This window comes from Pleurodeles waltl, chromosome 2_1, assembly GCF_031143425.1.
Source record: "Pleurodeles waltl isolate 20211129_DDA chromosome 2_1, aPleWal1.hap1.20221129, whole genome shotgun sequence".
NCBI classification, from domain to species: Eukaryota; Metazoa; Chordata; class Amphibia; order Caudata; family Salamandridae; genus Pleurodeles; species Pleurodeles waltl.
In genome coordinates this window covers 379,752,182-379,774,294 of record NC_090438.1, presented here as the reverse complement: position 1 = coordinate 379,774,294, position 22,113 = coordinate 379,752,182, and the positions used below count along the sequence as shown (strand labels likewise).

The 22,113-nt window shown below is 45.9% G+C and overlaps 1 protein-coding gene across 7 annotated transcripts in view; it reads left to right on the top strand.

Moving 5' to 3' along the window:
- Window positions 1–22,113, top strand: part of BCORL1 (BCL6 corepressor like 1) — an 860,657-nt gene that overhangs the window by 620,124 nt on the left and 218,420 nt on the right. For all 7 annotated transcript variants that reach the window (XM_069212828.1, XM_069212837.1, XM_069212844.1 and 4 more), the window contains one exon: window positions 10,540–10,760. In XM_069212828.1, coding sequence (XP_069068929.1) covers window positions 10,540–10,760 — 221 coding nt within the window. The remainder of the gene's footprint in view (window positions 1–10,539; window positions 10,761–22,113) is intronic.

The following is a 22,113-nucleotide window of genomic DNA, read 5'->3' as shown; positions in this document are numbered from 1 at the left end:
CCCTTCTAGCCCAACAAATTTGGAAATGGGCAATTCACAACCAAATTCATCTGTTAGCACAATACATTCCAGGGATAGACAATCAATCGGCAGACATCCTCAGCAGAAATCACCAACAAACACACGAATGGGAGAGTTATCCTCAAGTACTTCAAAATACTTTCAAAAGTGGGGAACACCAAACATAGATCTGTTCGCAAAAACACAAAATGCCAAAACTTCGCATCCAGACACCCACAACCACTTATCTAAGGACAATGCTCTATGGATCAATTGGTCAAGGATATTTGCTTACGCTTTCCCCCCTCTTCCACTCCTTCCGTTTCTAGTCAACAAGTTGCATCAAACTTCACTCATCATGATACTCATAGCACCAACATGGGCACGTCAACCGTGGGACACAACATTATTAGATCTCTCAGTAGTTCCAAACTCCCAGCCAGACCAGATCTGTTGACACAAAACAGAGGTCAAATCAGACATCCAAATCCCAAAACACTCAATCTAGCAATTTGGCTCCTGAGGTCATAGAGTTTGGATATTTACAACTCCCATCAGAATGTATGGAAGGTATTAAGCAAGCAAGAAAACCCATTACTAGACAATGCTACCAAACAAATGGAAAACATTTGTATATTACTATCAAACCAAAAACATTGACCCTCTTACAGCGTCAATACAAGACATCGTATGTTATTTACTTCATTTACAAAAGCAAATTTAGCATTCTCTTCAATAAAAATTCATCTTACTGCAATTTCAGCATATTTACAAAATAAACAACATAGCTCTTTATTTAGAGTTCCTGTTATTAAGGCTTTCATGGAAGGTTTAAAACGCATCATTCTACGCAGAACACCACCAATTCCTTCTTGGAATTTGAATATAGTTCTTACACAACTTATGGGGCCACCATTTGAGCCTATGCACTCATGCCAAATTCATTTTCTAACATGGAAAGTTGCATTCCTAGTGGCAATTACTTCCTTGAGAAGAGTAAGTGAAATACAAGCCTTTACTCTTGAAGAACCGTTCTTCCAAGTACACAAGCATAAAGTTGTACCAAGAACAAACCCAAATATTTTACCAAAAGTGGTATCACCATTTCATATAAGTCAAAACTGTGGAACTGCCAGTCTTCTTCCCACAGCCAGATTCTGTAGCAGAAAGAGCTCTACATACATTAGACATCAAAAGAGCTTTAATGTACTATATAGATAGAACTAACCCGTTTAGAAAGACTAAACAAGTATTTGTCGCTTTCCAAAAACCTCATACCGGCAATCCCATATCAAAACAAGGTTTAGCACAATGGATTGTAAGATGCATCCAAACATGCTATATTAAAGCAAAAAGACAGCTTTTAGTTACTCCTAAAGCACATTCTACAAGGAAAAAAGGTGCCACAATGGCTTTTTAAGGCACTATATCAATGGCTGAAATATATAAAGCTGCCACTTGGTCAACACCACATACTTTCACTAAACACTACTGTGTAGACGTATTATCACAACAACAAGCCAGAGTAGGCCAAGCTGTACTAAGAACATTATTTCAAACAACTTCAACTCCCACAGGCTGACCACCGGTCTTTTATGGGAGGACAAACTGCTTTGTAGTCAATGCACAGCATGTGTATCTGCAGCTACACATGCCATCGAACGGAAAATGTCACTTACCCAGTGTACATCTGTTTGTGGCATGTTCAGCTGCAGATCCACATGCACCCTCCCACCTCCCCGGGAGCCTGTAGTCATTTGTTACAAACATTTGTACATATGTATATACATTTACATTAGCATGGACATCTTTTACTTTGTTCATGTATACGCTATCACTCCTTCCTTTACCCTCTGCGGGAAATGGAGGCGATGCCCATGCGCAATGGAACCGAAGAGGGAGGAGACACTCGATCCAGTGACTCAAACACTTCTTCGAAGAAAAACAACTTGTAACAGTCCGAGCCCAACACTAGATGGCAGAATAATGCACAGCATGTGAATGTAGCGGAACATGCCACGAACAGATGCACACTGGGTAAGTGACATTTTCCATATATACATATAAAGAAATGTAAAGAAAGATGTTTTTTTATGGTTACAGAGCTTAACATCTTCTTGTACTGCTGACTATTCTGATTCAAACATGTGAATCTATGAAAGATACCCCAATACTGGAGAAGAAGATAAGTTACTTACCTGTAACTGTGGTTCTCCAGTATTGGTATCTTTCATAGATTCATATGCGACCCACCCTCCTCCCCATGGAGGTTCACCTCTTTCGCCTCTCTCTTGAAGTCACTAGTGCTGGAAAATCTGAGAGACTGAGCCTTTGTGCTGAGGGTTCTAAAGGGGTGGTCTCGCCTGATTCGCCGAACTTTGGGCCTTTCCTAATGAAGCTAATAAGCTAGGAAAGTGGATGTATTTTTGTCATTGACTGCAATGAGAAAAAAAAAAGGAGAAAAAAAAAAAAAAATTCTACTGTTTTTTATGTACCGTGGTGCTCCCACTTCGACGACAGGGAATAATTCAAGTATGTGGATCTATGAGAGATACCAATACTGGAGCACCACAGTTACACGTAAGTAACTTTTCTCCAGTATTGTATCTTTCATAGATTCACATGCTTGAATCATCCCCGTCGTCGAGGTGGGAGCCTCACGGTAAACTCAAATACATAAAGCAGTAAGTCAGTAAAAGTAAAACCAGTAGGCCCTAGAAGGCCTCATAGGGTATTTTACAGTCTATCCACCTTGTCCTGTGAAAAAGACCCAAACTTCAGTATCAACCAATCAGGATTCAGCCCCTCCCAAACACTCCCAACAGAGGCTGAATTCCCTCAGATTTTCTACCGCACGTCGTGTGAAGGGAGTCTCCCTGAGCTCTGCTCAGTTTTTTCCTATTTTCTGACTGAAGATAGTTTTTTCTCTCAGGAAACTAGCTACAGCTTTACTATGTCTGAAAAGGCAAAGAAGGGTCTGTTCAGTGACTGTGACAACTGTGGGAAGAAGAGACTGCATGTTGATGACCCCACAAGAAGTGTATCTAATGCCTTCATCCAGACCACAAGGTGAGAGACTGCAAAATCTGTCGCACCTTTAGTCAAAAAACCCTCAAAGACCGTGAGGGTTGACTTCTTTTATGGCTGCAAAAACAGAAAGCCTTAGAACATCCTTCCTCAGACGACAGCGAAGCGTCATCACATACTTCTCGCCCTCAGAAAAGAACAGGTGAGAGAAGTAGAGGGTCGGATGAACCACCAAGGAAGGTGCCCAAAAAGACAAAACAAGTCTCTACCGAAGCGAAAAAGGATGTTTTCCACTCAGAGACATTTAAACATGGGCCAAAAAAGGTTCATTCAGAACCTACTATGCCTTTGCACCGAAAAAGCACCTCAAAAAAGCCATCCCTGTCTCTGTCACCACAAAAAGAGCCAGAAAAACTTTTTTCGGTGAAAAAACAACCGTCGACGACCACCCCGTCGACGACTGTGTCGACGTTAACAGCGACTACGGTATCGTCGACGTTCACAACACCAGCCTCACCGATGATTATGACGTCATCGCCGTTGTCATCGACGATGATAATTACAGCAAAAAAATTTAAGAAGGCTTCGTCGGCAACCACATCGTCGACAGCGGAGGCCTCCTGGGTTCACCAATCAACCAGGGCACTCCCATCTACGAAGCACCTCTCAATGAGGTTTAAAAAGGCACTGCCGACAACGGAACCTACACAAGATACGTCGGCGAAACGACCGTCGTCTATAAAGTACCCGTCCACGAAGGGACCATCGACGAAGGATTCGTTGACAAAGGACCCGTTAGCAAAGACGCCGTCAATGACGGAACCGTTGACGAGAGAGCCGTTGACGGGAGAGCCGTTGACGGGAGAGCCGTCGACGAGAGAGCCGTCGACGGGAGAGCCATCGATGAGGGAACCGTCGACGAGGGAACCGTCGACGATTATATCGTCCACAGCACTAACAGTTTACAAACCATCCACCTACCTGGATACTTCGCCACACCATTCCTCATACCATCAGGATGACTCCACCAGATTCTTGCCCCTTTCACTTATTAATATAGGGGACAAGGCATCTGATATTCTGCTGATGCATACCTCACCAAGTAAAGTGTTGCCATACCCACCACAACATCTTTTAGACGATGAGGACGATGATGCGTACTCTCAAAACGACGGAATGTTTGGGGCAGCTAGTCGCCCGTCCCAACTCAATGTCAAATGCCAAGAGTTTGATGAAGAAGAGGATTAACATTACCAGCCTAGTTATGCCTCAACATCTTATCCACAGACAGAACAACTATCGCCCCTTGCTATGCCTAGCACATTAGTGGCAGGTCTCCAATATATGTTGAAGGACTACTATAAAAGGTTCCCACCATCAACTCAGTCCACGCCACCTAGACCTGAGAGCTACCAGACACCCCGGCAAGCTCAGACTACTAATCTTTCCGAAAAGCCACAGGCTATTATACCTTTAACTAGCCAAACTCCGGAAGCTTGCCCCTCGTCAGACGACGAAAGGGAAGAGGGTGAGCGAAGAGATTCGGCGGCTAGTGAATGGGATGATTATCTCGTTCCCACACCATCTCCACCGCCAGCAGGTCCAGTAGATTCTCCTCCAGAGGACATAGGAGGCTTCCATAATTTAATAGAGAGAGCGGCGAAACGTTTTGGCCTTGCAATTGTTTCCCATGAAACCGAATGTTTTTTGTACGACTTTAAAGAGCCATCAAAGAGATCTGTAAGAGCCATACCCATTGTAGATTTCTTATGGCAGGAGGGTTTGAAGGCTATGAAAAACCCAGCAACAGTGCCTTCACAAAACCCAAGACTAGAGAAAAAATACAAGGCCCCAGATGATTCTCCGGCCTGTCTAGTCTCACAGCCGAAACCTGACTCTGTTATATCACAGGCGGCTCAGCGACGTTCCAAAAACCCCTCCACGCCTATTGCGTCTTTCCCAGACAAAGAAGGAAGGAGATTAGACAATATCGGCAAGAAATTCTCCTCTGTTGCTGCAGTCACGGTTAAGGCGGCTAATTCCCTCGCCATCCTGGGAAGGTACGATCGCCAGATGTGGGCAGACATGTCTGCCTTTTTAGATTTACTGCCAGAAGACGTCAAGGTGGAAGCAAAAAAGGTCTTGCAGGAGGGAGAAAGGGTCTCCGCAGAGATAATAGACAGCGCAATAGATATTTCTCTCACTGGCTTTAGACAATTAGCTGGCGCAGCAGTCCTGCGCAGACAAGGATGGCTTAAAGCTACTTCATTCAGACCAGAAGTCCAGACTCGTGTTCTCGACATGCCTTTTGATGGAGAGAGTTTGTTTGGCAAACATGTCGACGACATGTTGCAGGCTATCAAGACGGATACCGATACGGCAAAATCCCTAGGTACCCTACAATATAAGAAACAACCTTTTCGTGGAGCAAGGGGTAGAGGTAATTACTCCTTTCGAGGTGGATACCAACAATACAGGTCACAATATCCGTCTTCCTCCACAGAATCACGACATCAGTACCATCAGCAACAGCAGCATTATCGATTACCACCGGCCGCAGCTTACAAACATCCAGCTAGAGGAAGAGGAGCTGCCCGAGGAAGAGATACAGGCAGGAAGCAATGACCCGCGGATCATCCCAACGCTTCCCCACCAACCAACATCGAGGGTCGGAGGTCGCATCACTTCCTATTTCCCCAAGTGGAAGGCCATAACTTCGGACAGATGGGTACTCGATGTAGTGGCCAGAGGTCATACTCTGGAATTCACACAAACACCACCAATTGTTCCTCCATCGGGCCCACAGCCTCCGAGGTTGAACCAACTCCTCAGGGAAGTAAGAATAATGCTGAGAAAGGGAGCAATAGAACCAGTCCCTTTATCTCAAAAGAACAGAGGATTCTACTCCCGTTTTTTCCTTCTAAAGAAACCCTCAGGAGACTGGCGCCCCATCCTGGACTTGAGAGCACTAAACAAGTTTTTAAAGAAGCAATCGTTCAGGATGGTAACATTGCAGGATGTCTTGCGTCTGCTAAATACCGGAGATCAGATGGCATCCCTAGACCTCCAGGATGCCTATTTTCATATCCCCATATATCGCAACCATCGCAAATTCCTAAGGTTCAGAGTAGGAAGTATGCACCTTCAATTCCGGGTTCTACCATTCGGTCTCAAATCAGCCCCCAGAATCTTCACAAAAATGTTAGCTCCGGTAGCAGCACATCTCCGCCAGTCAGGTATCCAGGTCTTCCCTTACCTGGATGACTGGCTTATAAAGGCACCCTCAAAATCGCAAGTAACAAATCATATCTCCTATTGCCTTCAATTGTTACACAGCCTGGGGTTTGTAGTCAACTACCAGAAATCTCAGCTCTACCCCAAACAGGAATTGAGTTTCTTGGGAGCAATTCTGGACACAGTCCGCAGCAAAGCGTACCCATCTCACGAGAGGAAACAAAAGTTAACCTCCTTGGCAGATAGGCTCTCCAGAAAAAAGTTTGTTTCAGTCCGCATCTACAAATCATTGCTAGGAATGATATCATCATGCATTCCACTAGTCCCAGATTGCAGGCTCCATATGCGACCCCTGCAAGAGCAATTGGACATACAATGGACTCAGGTCAACGGTTCCTTCGAAGACAAGATTCGCAAAACGCCTCTAATGAAGAACACCATGAGGTGGTGGGCGACTCTAACCAATTTGTCAAACGGACTGTCTTTTCTTCTTCAAACACCAAGTTACATAGTAACAACGGATGCCTCTCTCGAAGGATGGGGTGCACACTGCCAGGACCTGCAAATCAGCGGAATCTGGAATCAGAAAGAGGGTCAGCTCCACATCAGTTATCTAGAACTCAAGGCAATACACTTAGCTCTAAAAGCTTTCTTACCAAAGATACAAAGTTCAAGCGTCTTAATCAGGACGGACAACACAACCAGCGTGTTTTATCTAAACAAGCAAGGAGGCACAAGATCCCTACAACTCTCGCAGCTAGCCCAACAAATTTGGACATGGGCCATCTAGCACAATATTTCACTCAAAGCGGAGCATGTGCCAGGACAAACCAATGTTCTAGCAGACACCCTGAGCAGGACAGTGATTCCTTATCACGAGTGGGAGCTAGACCACAAAACTCTCAACGGCCTTTTTCTATTATGGGGCAAACCGAACTTAGACCTATTTGCCACTCTCGAGAACAAGAAATGCCAGTTCTACGCAAGTTGGCTTCCCCAAAAAGATTCGTGGGGGAATGCGTTTTCGATGAGATGGTCCGGAGTTTATGCCTACGCTTTTCCTCCGATCCCGCTCATTCCGAGAGTCATCAACAAACTGAAGGCGGAGGGGTGTCGCCTTCTGCTCATAGCTCCCAGATGGCCCAGACAAGTCTGGTATACGGAGCTCCTCATGCTCTCCGAACGACCACATCTACGACTCAGACAGAGTCCGACTCTTTTAACGATGCACCAGGGACAAGTCAGACACCCAGATCCGTCGTCTCTTCATTTGTCGGCTTGGCTCCTGAATACAATGAATACTTGAATCTCAACATTTCCCCGGAGTGTAGAGACATCTTGGCAAAAGCTAGAGCTGACACTACCAACAAAACCTATAAACTTAAATGGAAACGTTTTTGTATATGGTGTGCAGCAGAAGATATACATCCTTTGTCCTCTACTCCTGAACAGATACTTCCATATCTCCTGCTCCTGGCAAAATCAGGACTTGCATATTCTTCCATTCGGGTACATCTGGCAGCAATCTCCAGATACCGCAGATCACCAGACAAACTCTCATTGTGTTCCACAAGAAGTGTCAAACAATTTATGAAGGACCTTTTTCGGGTCTTCCCGCCAGTTAGAAAGCCTCCACCACTATGGTCCTTGAATGTTGTGTTGATGCAGCTCATGAAAGCTCCTTTTGAGCCGATCCACAAAGCTGACCTAAAATTCATCTCATGGAAAACGGCGTTACTGCTAGCTCTTACTTCAACAAAAAGAGTCAGTGACATACAGGCTTTCACTGTCAAACAGCCTTTCCTCCAATTCACAAACTCAGGTGTCATCCTGCAAACAAATCCTAAATTCATCCCGAAAGTTCCTTCAACGTTTCACTTAAATGAACCAGTCATCTTAAAAACATTTTTTCCAAATCCGCAAACAGTAGTGGAAAAAACATTACACTCTCTTGATATTAAAAGATGTTTAAAGTTTTATCTACAGAAAACTCAAGACATCCGCCAGTCGGATCAATTATTTGTAGCATTCGGTGGAACAAGAAAGGGGCACGCGGTGTCCAAACAGACTATAGCTAGATGGATTGGCCTGCAATTCAATTCTGCCATTCAAAAGCAGGAAAACCGCTCAACACCAAGGTGAGAGCCCACTCTACAAGATCGGTAGCCACTTCAGCTGCACTCTTTGCAGGTGTACCACTACATAGCATCGGTAGAGCAGCTACATGGTCCAGCCAGCACACATTTACGAGGCATTACTGTCTCAAGGAAACTAACAATGACGATACAGCAGTGGGACAGGCAGTGCTGAGGCATCTATTTCGTTAAGGTGAGCCTCTTACACATCCCACCGCCACACTCGAGGTATGTTCGTTATTGGTTCTTAGTCTCGTTAATAGATACAGTGTGTTTTACTCTAATTTTGTGCTTCAGATTGTTCACTTTGTTATACTGCGTTAACTTGTCGTAATCTTCATAATAATAACACAAATTGTGTCAGTATTTTCTGCCACACACCTGTTATTGCTCTTCTATTCGGATGTTTACGGATATAGATATATTGATATGTACGTGGATTTTTAAAGCTGAACTAATGTGAATCACATCACTTATAAAATTACGATAGAATTACAGTCAATGTAATTCACTAATTAAGAAAACATTACTGCTCGTTATTCTGATTCAAGCATGTGAATCTATTAAAGATACAATACTGGAGAAGAAAATTAGTTACTTACCTGTAACTGCAGTTCTCCAGTATTGGTATCTTTCATAGATTCACATGCGACCCACCCTCCTCCCCTCAGAGGCTCCCCTATTATACAGATATTAAACTTCACACCCCTACTAGAAAATCTGAGGGAATTCAGCCTCTGTTGGGAGTGTTTGGGAGGGGCTGAATCCTGATTGGTTGATACTGAAGTTTGGGTCTTTTTCACAGGACAAGGTGGATAGACTGTAAAATACCCTATGAGGCCTTCTAGGGCCTACTGGTTTTACTTTTACTGACTTACTGCTTTATGTATTTGAGTTTACCGTGAGGCTCCCACCTCGACGACGGGGATGATTCAAGCATGTGAATCTATGAAAGATACCAATACTGGAGAACTGCAGTTACAGGTAAGTAACTAATTTTCATCTTCTTCCTTTCACTTTCTATGGTGGATGGCACTATTCGGTCAGCTGGCATCTAGGGAACCCTAACAACCTTGAGCATTACTGAAACCTAGAGAAACAGACAGGCCATGATAGTTTGCTTGTTGTGGATCTTATCACGTTTTCCTACCTAGAATGCCCCTTCCATACCTAGAAGATTAAAGCCAGAGTAAAAAACACAATTTTTCTCATATTTATGTGACAACAAACTTTGGCACTTCCAGGCTTGGGTCAAAGTCTTACTGCTGTATATACCCCCCTCCCCAAGCCTATTTTGGCCTCAAGGACCCCATCTCTCTGGGCCTCTGTTTTAAATAAGTTGGTGCCTGGGGCACCCGTCACACTTTAAGAGCCACGGATGGAGATCCCAAGGGCCCCCAGCTGGCTCCCCACATGTTTCCCTGACTGCATCAGTGCTTTTTGAAGCTCCCGCTGGCTGGGAGCAGACTTTGTTTGCTTCCATTTTGTAGAAGATTTGAAAATGCTCCCACCAGAAGGGCAGAAACATGTTTCCCTACCTGCACTGGTTCGGCCAGGGAAGCTTTTGTGTCCCGGGATGAGCCAGGAAATGGGGTTCCCAGGGCCTTTTGTATAAAATGTCAGCCCTGAGGGATGGGGTCCTTCAGGTCCTTTTAAAGGCACAGGGAGGCAGGCCACGTAGCCCTACCTACCCTTAAAAAATACTTTAGGACGCAGGAATGGGGTCCCTGTGGCTGAAAGCAACTCAAAGAGGGAGGCTGTGACCCCCCCCCCCCCCCCCCCCCTTTAAAAATACTTTGGGTCCTGGGGGATAGGACCTCAGAACCAAAAACAGCTTGGGGAGAGATATGTTCCTAGTATATAATAGAGGAATTTCATTTTCTGTGTTGTGCTATTGCTGACAGTGATATTTATTTGTGAGTGAACATCCTCGAATAGTTTGTTGTTGAGTTCCTTGCCAGAAACGTTTGTCTGACCACTGAGGAAATTCAAAGTCAAAATTGTCTATCTTCATACACAGACAGGCTGCTTAATATCTATTTGTTTTGAAGATTTTTTTCCGTACCTGATTGCTACTCATTCATATGTTTACATTTTCTGTTTATCATATTGGTAAATGTCTTTTTTTATTTTAAATTGTAAGTCTCAGATACCAAATTGAAGAAGAGGAGACGATCTCCGGTTCTGGGTACTTCAAACCTGTGGTTGAGGAGCAGGCTGCCCCCCTTCCCGCAAGAACTACAGAGACACTTTTTTAAGGAGGAACCGGAGGACTGTGCCATTCTTCCAGGCCTGGATAAACCATGTGGAAAACGCAAATTCAAAACTAAGCACCTTGGGGACAACACAGATGAGGATGTAAAGGTATGTTTACTTGGATAATGGGGTTCAGTTAAAAAGATGCATTCTGGCAAGTGACTGAGGTTGAAGCTAATGTTGTTATTGTTAATTACTATTTGTGTAGTGCACATTCTGCAATAATATGTCATAACACTTTTGTCTGAATTAGGACTTCTTAAACGTTTGTTTGCTTTCCTTTATTGAGTTGTGAGTTATGGTCAGTGAGATTGGAGAGCTGTGCCAAGCTGTTTGCGTATTTCCTTAGTTGCGAGGAAAACCAATCGCCTAGCAAATTAATGTGGGCCTGATTTTGAGTTTGGCGGAGGTGTTTTTACCTGTCCGCTGAAATATTATTCCCATTATATTCTGTGGGAGTTATATGTGGTGGACGGGATATCGGTCACCATAGTGACGGAGTAATGACGCAGCCAAACTCTGAATCAGGCACTATGTATTTTTAAGTATAAGATTATTGTTTGCCTGGTTCTGGATATAGATATATGTTCTTGTTATTACAGCCCCTACTTTATTTCTAAAATATTTGTCCAACATAAAACACGTTAAGGATGTTTGTCAAACAGAAACATATTAAATTCCTTAACCCTTTAAACCACATTACTATGTGTTACAAAACTCTACTCTTCACTTGTACTGTTTATTCTATAAATTTGCTGAAGTAAACACCTTTAAATATCTTCAGTTTCAACCGGTGCATGGGCATAGAAGTATGTAATACATATTGCTTTATTTTCAAATGGCAAGAAAGCCTGCTTTTCTTCAAATCATTCTGACTTTCCATGATGTGGACAGCCAATAAATAAAAAAAACTACAATAATCATCCTTTCTGACACAAAGTTCCAACTCCAAATTCCTCATGTCGTAGGTCTCCCTAGTTGCCAGTCTGGATCTGGAAACTTGTGCAGCTCCTCCTGCCTTTTCAAACCTGGCACCATCGGTTTTAGTCACAGCTTCCTTCCTCCTTCGGACAAAACCACACTGAGCTGCAGAAGGGTGCTATCCCTGTGCGGTGATGCCAGTTCCTCTTTTTCGAAGGCCGTAAACTCCGAACAGGAGCTTTGCTCCAACAGATTTAGGTCCTCATTACGACCTTGGCGGGCGGATCGGACCGCCGGGCGGCCGCCAATGCAGCTACACCCCCGCCGCGGCCATTTGGAGATCCCCGCTGGGCCGGAGGGTGGACACCTAGTTTCCGCCTGCCGGCCCAGCAGGGATCTCAGCCGCAACACAGGAGCCAGCTCCAAATGGAGCCGGCGGTGTTGCGGCCGTGCGATGGGTGCAGTTGCACCCGTCGCGCTTTTCACTGTCTGCAGAGCAGACAGTGAAAAGCTGCACGGGTCCCCCAGGGGCCCCGCGACTCCCCGTACCGCCAGCCTTTTCCTGGCGGTTCAAACCGCCAAGAAAAGGCTGGCGGTACGGGGACTCATAATCCCCTGGGCAGCGCTGCTAGCAGCGTTGCCCTGGCGGATTACTACCGCCGGGGCCATTGTGGCGGGAAACCGCCGGCCCTGGCGGTGCGACAGTGGCGGACGGTCGTAATGACCTGGGAAGCACCGCCAGCCTGTTGGGGGTGCTTCCGTCATAACAGCCCTGACCGCCAGGGTTGTAATGACCCCCTTAGTCTTTTTTTTTTTTTAAACCAAAGTTTGTTGAAGCAAATATTTTTGGCAGTGTGAAGGGATATCTCCCCCAAAAATGACAGTTTTCAGGCGATGCATGTCGCAATAAGATGTCAAGTATAGACCTGCATAAGGTCTGTATTTGGTTACTTGGAGCCAAGCATGATTCTAGTTTCTGTGATAAATGCTCCCTGGGGCCATCAAGGATCAGGAAACCATACTCTCTGGTGCTGAGAACAGGGAACTGCATCATGCCTGCTCCATGTTGCAAAGTTGTTCCTCGTCTTTTAATTATGTCCAAATTAAAGTCAATGAACTTGTCAAAGAAAAAAGCACTAGAACAACAAACAGTGCTCTTCTACATCCATTTGTTCCAGCGAGAGGTCACATACCATTTGAGAAGGAACAGACCTTATCACAATGGATAATCCTTTTAATCAAACTCTGATATGCTTGTTGTGAGTGGATACTCCTGTGGGCTTTAGTCCTCATTCCTCTAGGGCAGACGCTGCAACTACAGCCTCAGCCCAGGTTGTTCTTGTTTTTGACACCCGCCTAGGAGCCATGTGGTCATCCATTCATAATTTATCCAGGCACTGCTTTATTGATTCTCAAGTCTTCAGGGTTATTTTGCCTGTTCATCCTGGAGGACTTTCTGGTGTAAAGTCCACTCCTCAGACACACTTCCACTCAAATATTTCTTTGGTGTCAATTCATAAGGTGAGGAATCTGTGATTAAAAATATCCATCAGAAGAATAAGTTACTGAACCTTTGTGATAGTCTGTCTCCTTTTCATTCTGTGGTGTGGACTTTCGGTTATTAATAAGATTCCAAGATTACACTCTGCTAACTCATTTCAGTCTCTCTGCCATACTCTGCCTCTGAGGGCGTGGAAAAGTACAAAGAATAACTTGATTTCAGCACTGTGGGATGGTGAATATAAGCTGCTATGTATAGTCCTTGCTGGAGTCAGGATAGAGTAGCAACTGATGCAGATGGTGCCACTTGCCAAAGCACATGATCAATTTTCTTAGTTTCCAGATCCAGTGTGGTGCTTGGAGATATCCACAAGGCAAGGAGTCTGCTTTTAAAATTATCTATCAGAAAGAGCATTACTAAAGGCAAGTAACACATTTGTCTAAGGACTATGAGATCCTCTACATTGAAGGTCTGTAAAAGCATATTTGAATCTCCTTATTTTCAGGTCATCTTTGATTTTGTCCAAAAAAAAAGCCCTGAGATACATGGTGCTCAGCAGACATCTCGATTTACAGCTAAAGTAGTCCTTTCTGCCATATGGAGATACCTTCTGGCAACTTCTTTTGGGATGTTGCTTGGTAACATTGCTCATTTAGTGGAGGGAAAACTTTACCTTCAGCCACTTTCCCTGCTCTTATACGCCTTTAACTATTGAACAGTTTCACTTTGATCCAGAAATGGGCTACTGGGGCCTACCCATGGTGGTTGAAGTTGTTCGCCACTGATGTCTTGGGGTCTATGACACTGTAGCTGTGAAGACTGGACCAATGACACCCTTTCTAACTTAGCACTCAGGGTAGCGAGGTGGGGCATTTAAAAGCTTCTAAGGGAAGTGGTGTGGGGAACAAGAGCTTAGAACTCAACAGTCAACAGACAAATAACATATTGTTGAGCCCCGTGTTTATCTTTTAGTTAAAATAAAGTCCTTTAATCTCATACCAAAACAAAATACCTCATAGTTCAATATGGTTTTCAGTAAAAGGCTTATGCCCTCATTTATGATCTATACTGAGGTGCTACCCCCTTGGTTACCCTTTACTCGCTAAAGGAGTTTTCCAGTGTTTATAGACCTTTGTGTGTAACATGAGTGTAAGCATTAATGGGGTAGAGGTGCAGGACACTCAAAAATACCCCACTGGGTAGTTTCTTAAATGAGTTCAAAAAGCGTTCACCAATTCAAGTTCACCTGGCAAAAGTCTTAAGTTCGTACAGCAGGATTCTTTGTTGCTTTCAGTTTCTTGATCCATTCACTTTTCAGCTCCGCTTTTACCTGCTCTTTGTAGATGTAGTTCTGGTGGTGCAGGCATGACTGAACAGGGTTGCTGCTCCTGTGGCATCAGCTCCGTAACTGAGGCCCTTGCAGTGACCTCACTCAAAACTGGCTGCTGAGTGGATTCAGCGCAGCAGGCTCATACAATTGTCTTCAGCAGTATCGGTTTCCTAGGCTGGGTGCAGACAGGTGCTTGAAAGGAACAGTGTGGGGAGACCAGGTGACCACTTCACAACACTAGTTACTCCTAGCTTTTGTTTGACTGTCAGTTTCCAATGGGTATTCCTGTCATCAGGAACACACTGATCTTCTCCTTCTGGACTACTGTCTTCTTTCCTCTGCGCCAGGCACTCTCCTTCCCTTTCTGTCAGGCTTCTAGATTCTAGACAGACCCTCAACTTCTCCAGCAGAAAGTCCAGACTTTATGTGATGTCCCGTCAACTCTCGGACACAGGTTGTCATATCAGTATCCCTCTGTCACACAGCAGTCCTTCAATTACTTTGTGAAGCTCTCACTCCTTTTCCTGGTCAGTAGGGTTGATTGTCCTCACTTTTATTCTTGTTTTCCAGAGAGGAGATGTGGTCCTGTTAACCTCCTATGTGTTGGTGTTCCTCTATTTAATTATGTAAACTGTGAATCATTTTAATACCTGTCTGATAACCAGGTACTGTATAAAAATGTCAAAAGTGTAAGTTATTTAAGATTTCAGAACAAAAATGAGTTAGTTCACTTCCAAATATCACTTTCTGATAGAGACTTCTAGACGCAGATTTCTCACCTTTTGATTATTCCTCTGACATCCAACTGTATCTGGAATCTTTTCTGTAGCACTTCATTCTGTCGGAAGGTGGCGCTGTCTGGCTCCAGACTGACGGAGGTTTGCCCCAGAAGTGACGTGTAGGCTCCACTCCTGTGCACTGACATAATTTCCTTTCTTTCCACGCAGTCAGACGTGGATCCGGAGCTTCTCCTTTCTCTCAGAGACACTTACCTTGATATTTTTCAGTGTACAAGGTGTGTCAGCCCCTATGACAACAATTTTTATACCCTGCAAGGATTGTGGCAAGCAGATGTCTGTGACAGACCCTCACCGGGTGTGCCTGTGGTGTCTGGGGTCCTGCCTTGACTCTAAGACCTGTGGAGACTGAGCATCGATGAACCTGAAGGCCATCAGGGAGCGAGAGGTGAAACTTTGTCACCAAGCACAAGAAGGCACAGCATCGGGAGCACTCCAAGCCCTAGGCTTGATCCAGGCCCTTCTTCCAGAGTTGGCAGAGCCTCACCTTATAGCATTCCAAGTCCTCTGGTAAGCATAAAAAAACATAAGAAGTTGGAGCGGAGTTCCGCTCATTCACACCATTCCCTCTCCCCTGACCAAGAATGGGGGTGGCGCCAACCATTTCACTCCCACACTCTCAGAGCTGACTGCCGAGGTGATTCTGCAGCTTGTTCCGGCACAACCCCAGTTTCCGGGGCCTTCATCCTTGCTGCACCAGATCAAAGAGTACAGCCATGACCTGGATCTTTGGATTTCTACTGACTCCCTCTGGCACACCTAAGGGCCGCATGGAGCTGAGCGGCCCTCCACCTGGACCACCACAGATTCGCTCATGGCACCAGCTGGACCCTCTGAGCCACTTCCACCCCTTTGCTCCAGGTCCATCACCCCTGGTGCCCAAAACCACATGAGATCCAGGTACATCTATGCCTATTTCAAACTTGCCTTCTCAGGAGGCTGTTCCAAATGTCCCCTGAGACACTGATCCAACTCTGACTAGCACCGCACCCGAATCTGCACGAGGTGCCAGTCCCTGCACTTCAACTTCCATGTGACCGGAAACATTCATTGCATTCTCTCTTCGACATTGATGCTGGCAATGACTATGACCTGGGTGATGATTTCACTAAGCTTTATGGTGAGGTCAATTGATATGAGGACTTGCAGGTGTCGGGTGGACTAGGTACCTCCCAAGGCTGCTCTGATCTGCCCCTCTCCTATGCTATGGTGTTGTGTAGGGCAGCAGAAGTGTTGATCTCCAGCTCCACACCATGGAGGTGAAAATGAATGTGCAGACATCCTTCTACTTCTCGGCACTTTTTGACTACTTCTAAGGCCCTCCTCCCCTTCAATAAGGCCCTGACATCCACCCTCCTAGGCGGCTTGGGTTAACCCTTTTACTGGCCCACAAGCAACAGACAGATTGTCAGATGCCATCGCCGTGCCCCAGGCGACCCGACCTTTTTGTCACAGTACCTTTCTTCAGAGAACCTTGTGGAGCAGGTTTCCACCAGCCAGAGCAAACCCAACAGTTTTAAAATCATTCCCTCTGACAGAGAATGAAAGCAAGTGGAGACCTTTGGAAAATAACTCTTCTTTTCAGCCAGTTTAGCCCTGCGATCAAGCCTCCATTTTGTTGGGCCATTACAATCCCATCTCTTGTTCAATCAGAGTCACCTGTTAGGGACAAAGCTGACTCTGCTCTTGAATGCTTCCAGGAAAGTAGGGCTACCGTTGGCTCTCTGGGCTTCTCTGCTGAGCCTCGTCAGCAACAGCAATGCCACCGTTCTTTTCATGGCTGTTGCTGCGATCAGTTACCACCAGCCTGTCCCGTCCTGGGATTCCAGCAGTTTTGCAGGAGAGGCCGAGGTGCACACTGCCTCCGTGACCAAGGTCCCCATGCAGCCCAGTCCACCGCCATAACAACCCATGAGTCCCACCCCATAGATCCCCACCTGCCAAACCTCTTTAGTTAACCATTGCAGGGTCACAGCCACCCAATCCACTGATTCTATGTGAGTTGGCAAGCGATCACATTGGTCATGTGCATCCTGCAGATTGTCCACAAAAGTTGTGCTTTATTCTTCATTTTGGACCTGCCGCACCTTCCTCCATTCACCCAGTGACTGGCGAAGGACGATCTCTCAATTTTGGAGCAGGAAGTGCAATCCCTTTTGCCAAAGGGAATGTTGAGAAGGTGCGTGTGCAGAATTAGGCTGTGGTTGTTATTCCTGCTACTTTCTAATGCCAAAGAAGGGCTGAGGCCTTTAGCCTATTGTAGATCTGCGCCCTCTCAACACCACCTTCCAGAAGGAGAAATCAAAATGCTTATTGCCGCCCAAGTCTTGTCTGCCCTCAGCACAGGAAACTGGATGGTGATGTTGGACTTTAGCAGGTTGCCTAGTTCCACATATCCATCCTGCTGGCCCATTGGTGCTAACTGAGTTTCAAGGTGGGACAGATGGAGCACTTTCAGTTTGCTGTCCTTTCCTTTGGTATTACCAGCACCCTTAAGGTGTCACAAAAGTGATGGCGGTGGTAAAAGCACACCTTTGGAGGGTAGGGGTGCCAGTCTTCCCCTGCCTCGATGACTTGCTATTAAGGCGGCCTTTCCCTAGTCAGTCCTCACCACATCTAGACTACCCTGAACTTCCTGTGATCTTAATGGCTCACTATCAATGTGCTGAAGTCACACCTGACTACTTCTCAGATGCTCCCCTTTATTGGTGCTGTTCAGGACACTGTCCAGTTTTGTGCCTTTCCCCTGCGAAAGAGAGTCCACAATATTTAGGCTCTGATCCTGATCTGTGAACCTTGGTCATGGATTTCAGTGAGGTCAACTCTGAGGCTACTGGAAGTGATGGCCTCCGTTCCAGGTGGTCGAGCACATCAGGTGGCATATGTAAGCTCTGCAGTCGGAGCTTAAGTGCCAATGAGCCCAACATCAAGGGGACCTCTCCGACTAAGTTCAGATTTTGGAGGAAACTGCAAAAGATCTGCAGTGGTGGTTACTGGCCGGCGATAGGGTCAGAGACAGACCCCCCTCCCTTCACCTCCTGACGGTGGCGACATATGCATCACTTCTGGGCTGGGGTGGGTATTTGGGAAAGGTTGAGATCAGAGGCTTCTGTTCTGTGCCAAAGTCCTGGCTCTGTATCAAGCTTTTGAAAGTGAGGGCCATCCTCTTGGCACTGAAGGCTTTCCTCCCATCTATCAAGGGCAGGCTGGTACAGGTGCTCACGGACAGCACCACTGCCATTTGGTACCACAACAAACAGGGTGGGTGGGGTCACAGACCCTGCATCAGGAGGCCCTGGGCCTCTGGAGATGACAGGACTACCAAGGGATTTTCTTGGTGGTGATCCACCTGGCCTGATCAACCTTCCTTGGTTAAATCACCAGGTGTGTGGAGTTTTGAAAGTGTTGGTGCATCTGTTCCCCTATTCTCCTTTTGTGATGCCTCAATGGGTCCTCAACCTCGTCCTTATTGATTAGATGAGTATTCCATTCGTGCCCCTCCACAGCTGTCCCTTATGGGTCCTCACCATCAAAACCATGTTCCTAGTTGCCATCACTTCGGCATAGCATGTGAGTGAGCTTCAGGCTCTTCTTATTCTTCCACCATACACCACTTTCTTCCCCAGTAGGCTGGTTCTGCGTACTAGGGCATCCTGTCTACTGAAACTTGTGATGCTGTTCCACGCCAATCAAACCGTCATTGTGCCAGTATTCTATGCTCAGGCTGCCCCCTCTACGGAGGAGGAGAGACTTCATCGCTTGGTCCCTAAAAAAGCTATCAGTTTCTATATCAGTTGTACCAAAGAGAACAAGGTGGGCGATCAGCTCCTTGTCGGGCTCGCAGAATGAAAAAAGGCATGGTTGTACAGAAGCATACAGTCTCCACTGGATTGTGTTCTGCATTAAGATCTGCTATGCACTGGCTAAAAAGCAGCCTCTGGACGGACTGCATGCTCATTCTAATGAGACCAAAGCTGCTACCGCTGCATTAGCACATGGAGTCCCTATCGAAGACATCTGCCAGGCGGCTACGTGGGTGTCACTTCATATGTTTACAAAGCACTATTGTCTGGATAGCGGGGTACGCCAATCAGAGCACTTTGCCTGCTCGGTCCTACAGGACTGTTTGGTTTGAGTCCATTCACAGCCCACCTTCAGTGAGGTACATCTCTATTCAATAGCTGAGGAATCTGTGGTTAGAAGCCTCTGTCTGAAGAACAAGCTACTTACCTTCAGTTACATTCTATGTGGTAGAAACTCTATCAAGCTGCAGATTCCCTACCCGACCCACCCATCCTTCCCGTTTTGTGATTGGGCTCTACCCTTTAATAGCAACACTAGGAGTCTGCACTCTGGTCTGACAATTTGCTTTTGTGGCTCCATGTCTCGGGGCGCAGAAAGTCTCAAAAGCAACTGATGTCAACTCCCAGAAATGGTGCGTATACAGGCCTGTAGAAGAACTGTGTCAGTGCGGAGCCCCATGACGCCACCTTCTGCCGTGCAGAGGTACTATGTAAACGTTTCCAAATCCAGTCTGGCACTTGGAGAATTTTCAAAAGGTGAGGAATCTGCAGCTAGATATTCTCTACCAGAAAGAGTGTTACAGAAGGGTAAATAACTTATTCTTCTGGCTGTCTCCCAGACACAGCCTTCGTGTAAAGTGATGTCTGTCACAGCAGAAATCAGTGATGCTGGCTCAAAACAGGAGTATCCAAAACAAGGGCACAATGAACTGTGAAATCTTTGCACCTGGCTGTCCCTAGCCTTCCAGAAGCAGTAATTGTGCACATGCAAAAGGGCAGGCCCTGCCACTGTGAAAGTGAAATTTGGTTGCTTAGGACTTGGCACACCCCATAATTGGCATAATGATGCCCCTTATAAGTCCCTAGTATATGGTACTTAGGTACCCAGGGCATTGGGGCACCAGGGGTTTCCCATGGGCTGCAGCATGTATTGTGCCACCCTTGTTTGAAACTCCTCTAGGGCCCTCACTATTTTCGATAGCTTTTACCAATGCCTATCGCTTTCTATGCTATTTGCTGTTTGTTAATGTGTATATAATAGTGTGTTTACTTACCTTCAGTTGGGGGATTGCCTAGTCAGTGTTTTAGTATTTGTGTTACTATAATAAAGTGCCTTCATTTTTCTAACACTGTGTCGTTCTTTCATGTGTAAGTGCTGTGTGACTGTAGTGGTATTGCATAAGCTTTGCATGTCTCCTAGATAAGTCAGGGCTGCTCATCCACAGCTACCTCTAGAGAGCCCTGGCTTCCTAACATTGGCTACACCTCACTAATAGGGGATACCTGGACCTGGTATAAGGTGATAACGCCACAGATGCTCAATACGCACCAGACCAGCTTCCTACAGTACTGCACTCAGGGCAGGTGTGCGTGCCAGTTTAACCTGCAATGAACATTCCTGTCCCAACACCATAAGAAGTGTTTGCTTATTAGGTTTTCTCCCAGCCATTTAGCACTGACGCCCCATGGCTTATTGAAGTGTCCCATGTCCTCTCTCCTGTCATAGCTTCCTTCAAGTTGTGGATCATGGAGTTCCCTGTCAAATTCATGGACCAAGCCTCATGGCAGTCTTCCTTCTCTGTGGCTAGGATCTTCCTTTACTTTGCATACACTACAGTGCCTCTTGCTGCTTCACCAGGTCTAGCCTTATTAGCAGACTGTTAGGAAGTGCATCTTTTTCTATGGGCACTCAAGTTTTTCGATTGATGCTGCTGGTTTTTGACACGGAATTAACTGAGACCTACTAGCCAGACCTCAGTCTTTGTGCGTATGTCGAGTTTGCTTTTATTCAAATGGCTGAGCTAGCTTACTTGTTAGTCTCTAGTAAATGATACCCATGGCCTGTAAGTTAGAGGGTTCTCCCAGGGATTGCAGCACTGGTCGTGCCACCCTGGGTGGGATTCAAATAAAATTAAACTCCCAGTCTGCCTTTTGGGGGCTGGAAGAACAATTTTAACTGCTGATCTGACTTTGCCATTTAAAGCAATAGCAAAGCCAGACTTCTCACTGGTAAATGTGTAAGTCACCACTCTTGCAGGCCTGTTGAGTCTTAAAGAAGGATGCCACATATTCCACAGGCAGAGCATGTAATTTTACATGTTCTGATAGTAGAAACGTTAAAGTGCGTTTTGCTGTGGTAAAGCTTGGTCGCACATTTAGCGATTGCAAAGTTACACGCTAACCCTTTAGCTATGGGCCAATAGGAGGTAAGTAAACACACTATTATGTATGTAAACACCGAAAGTCAGTGATTAGCAAAGAAAGCAGTAGCAAATAGTAAACAAAGTGGTAAATAGTGAAGGCCGTAGGGGGAGAACAAACCATATACTAAGTAAGTGGAATGTGAAAGACAGTCCCCCACCCAAGGAAGTGGAATCAGTAGGAGGGAGCTGGAGGAAGTCAAACCCCAAAAGATAAGTACCAGGGTGCCCTCCAGCGACCAGGAGAGAAGAGGTAAGTACCTATTTTTTCCCCAAACCCACAGGAGAACTTTGGAAAAGGAATGTGCAAGACCCAGACAACACTGGAAGAAAACAAAAGTGGATCCTGACAGAAGAGGACCTGCAAAAGAAGGGGACCAAGTCCACTTTGAGTTGGGGTGTCCGGCTGTGGCAGGAGCCATTACCCACCCTTCTGTGGATGCAGGGCCAGGTCGACTGTGGAAGAAGAAGGTCAGCTGTGCAGCACAGGAGTTGAAGAGCAGTCCCAGAAATAATGCAAGTGATGCCCCACGTCGGCGGTCGAGATGCAGTCGGTTAGTGGTGCCGGGAAACCACCAACAGGCCTTGGCAAATGCAAGAGACAGAGAAGGTTTGCAAGGTTGAAGAGGACCAGCAAGCTACAGGGGACGCGACCCAAGGACGGGAGCCCAGGGTGACCCTCAGCAGCT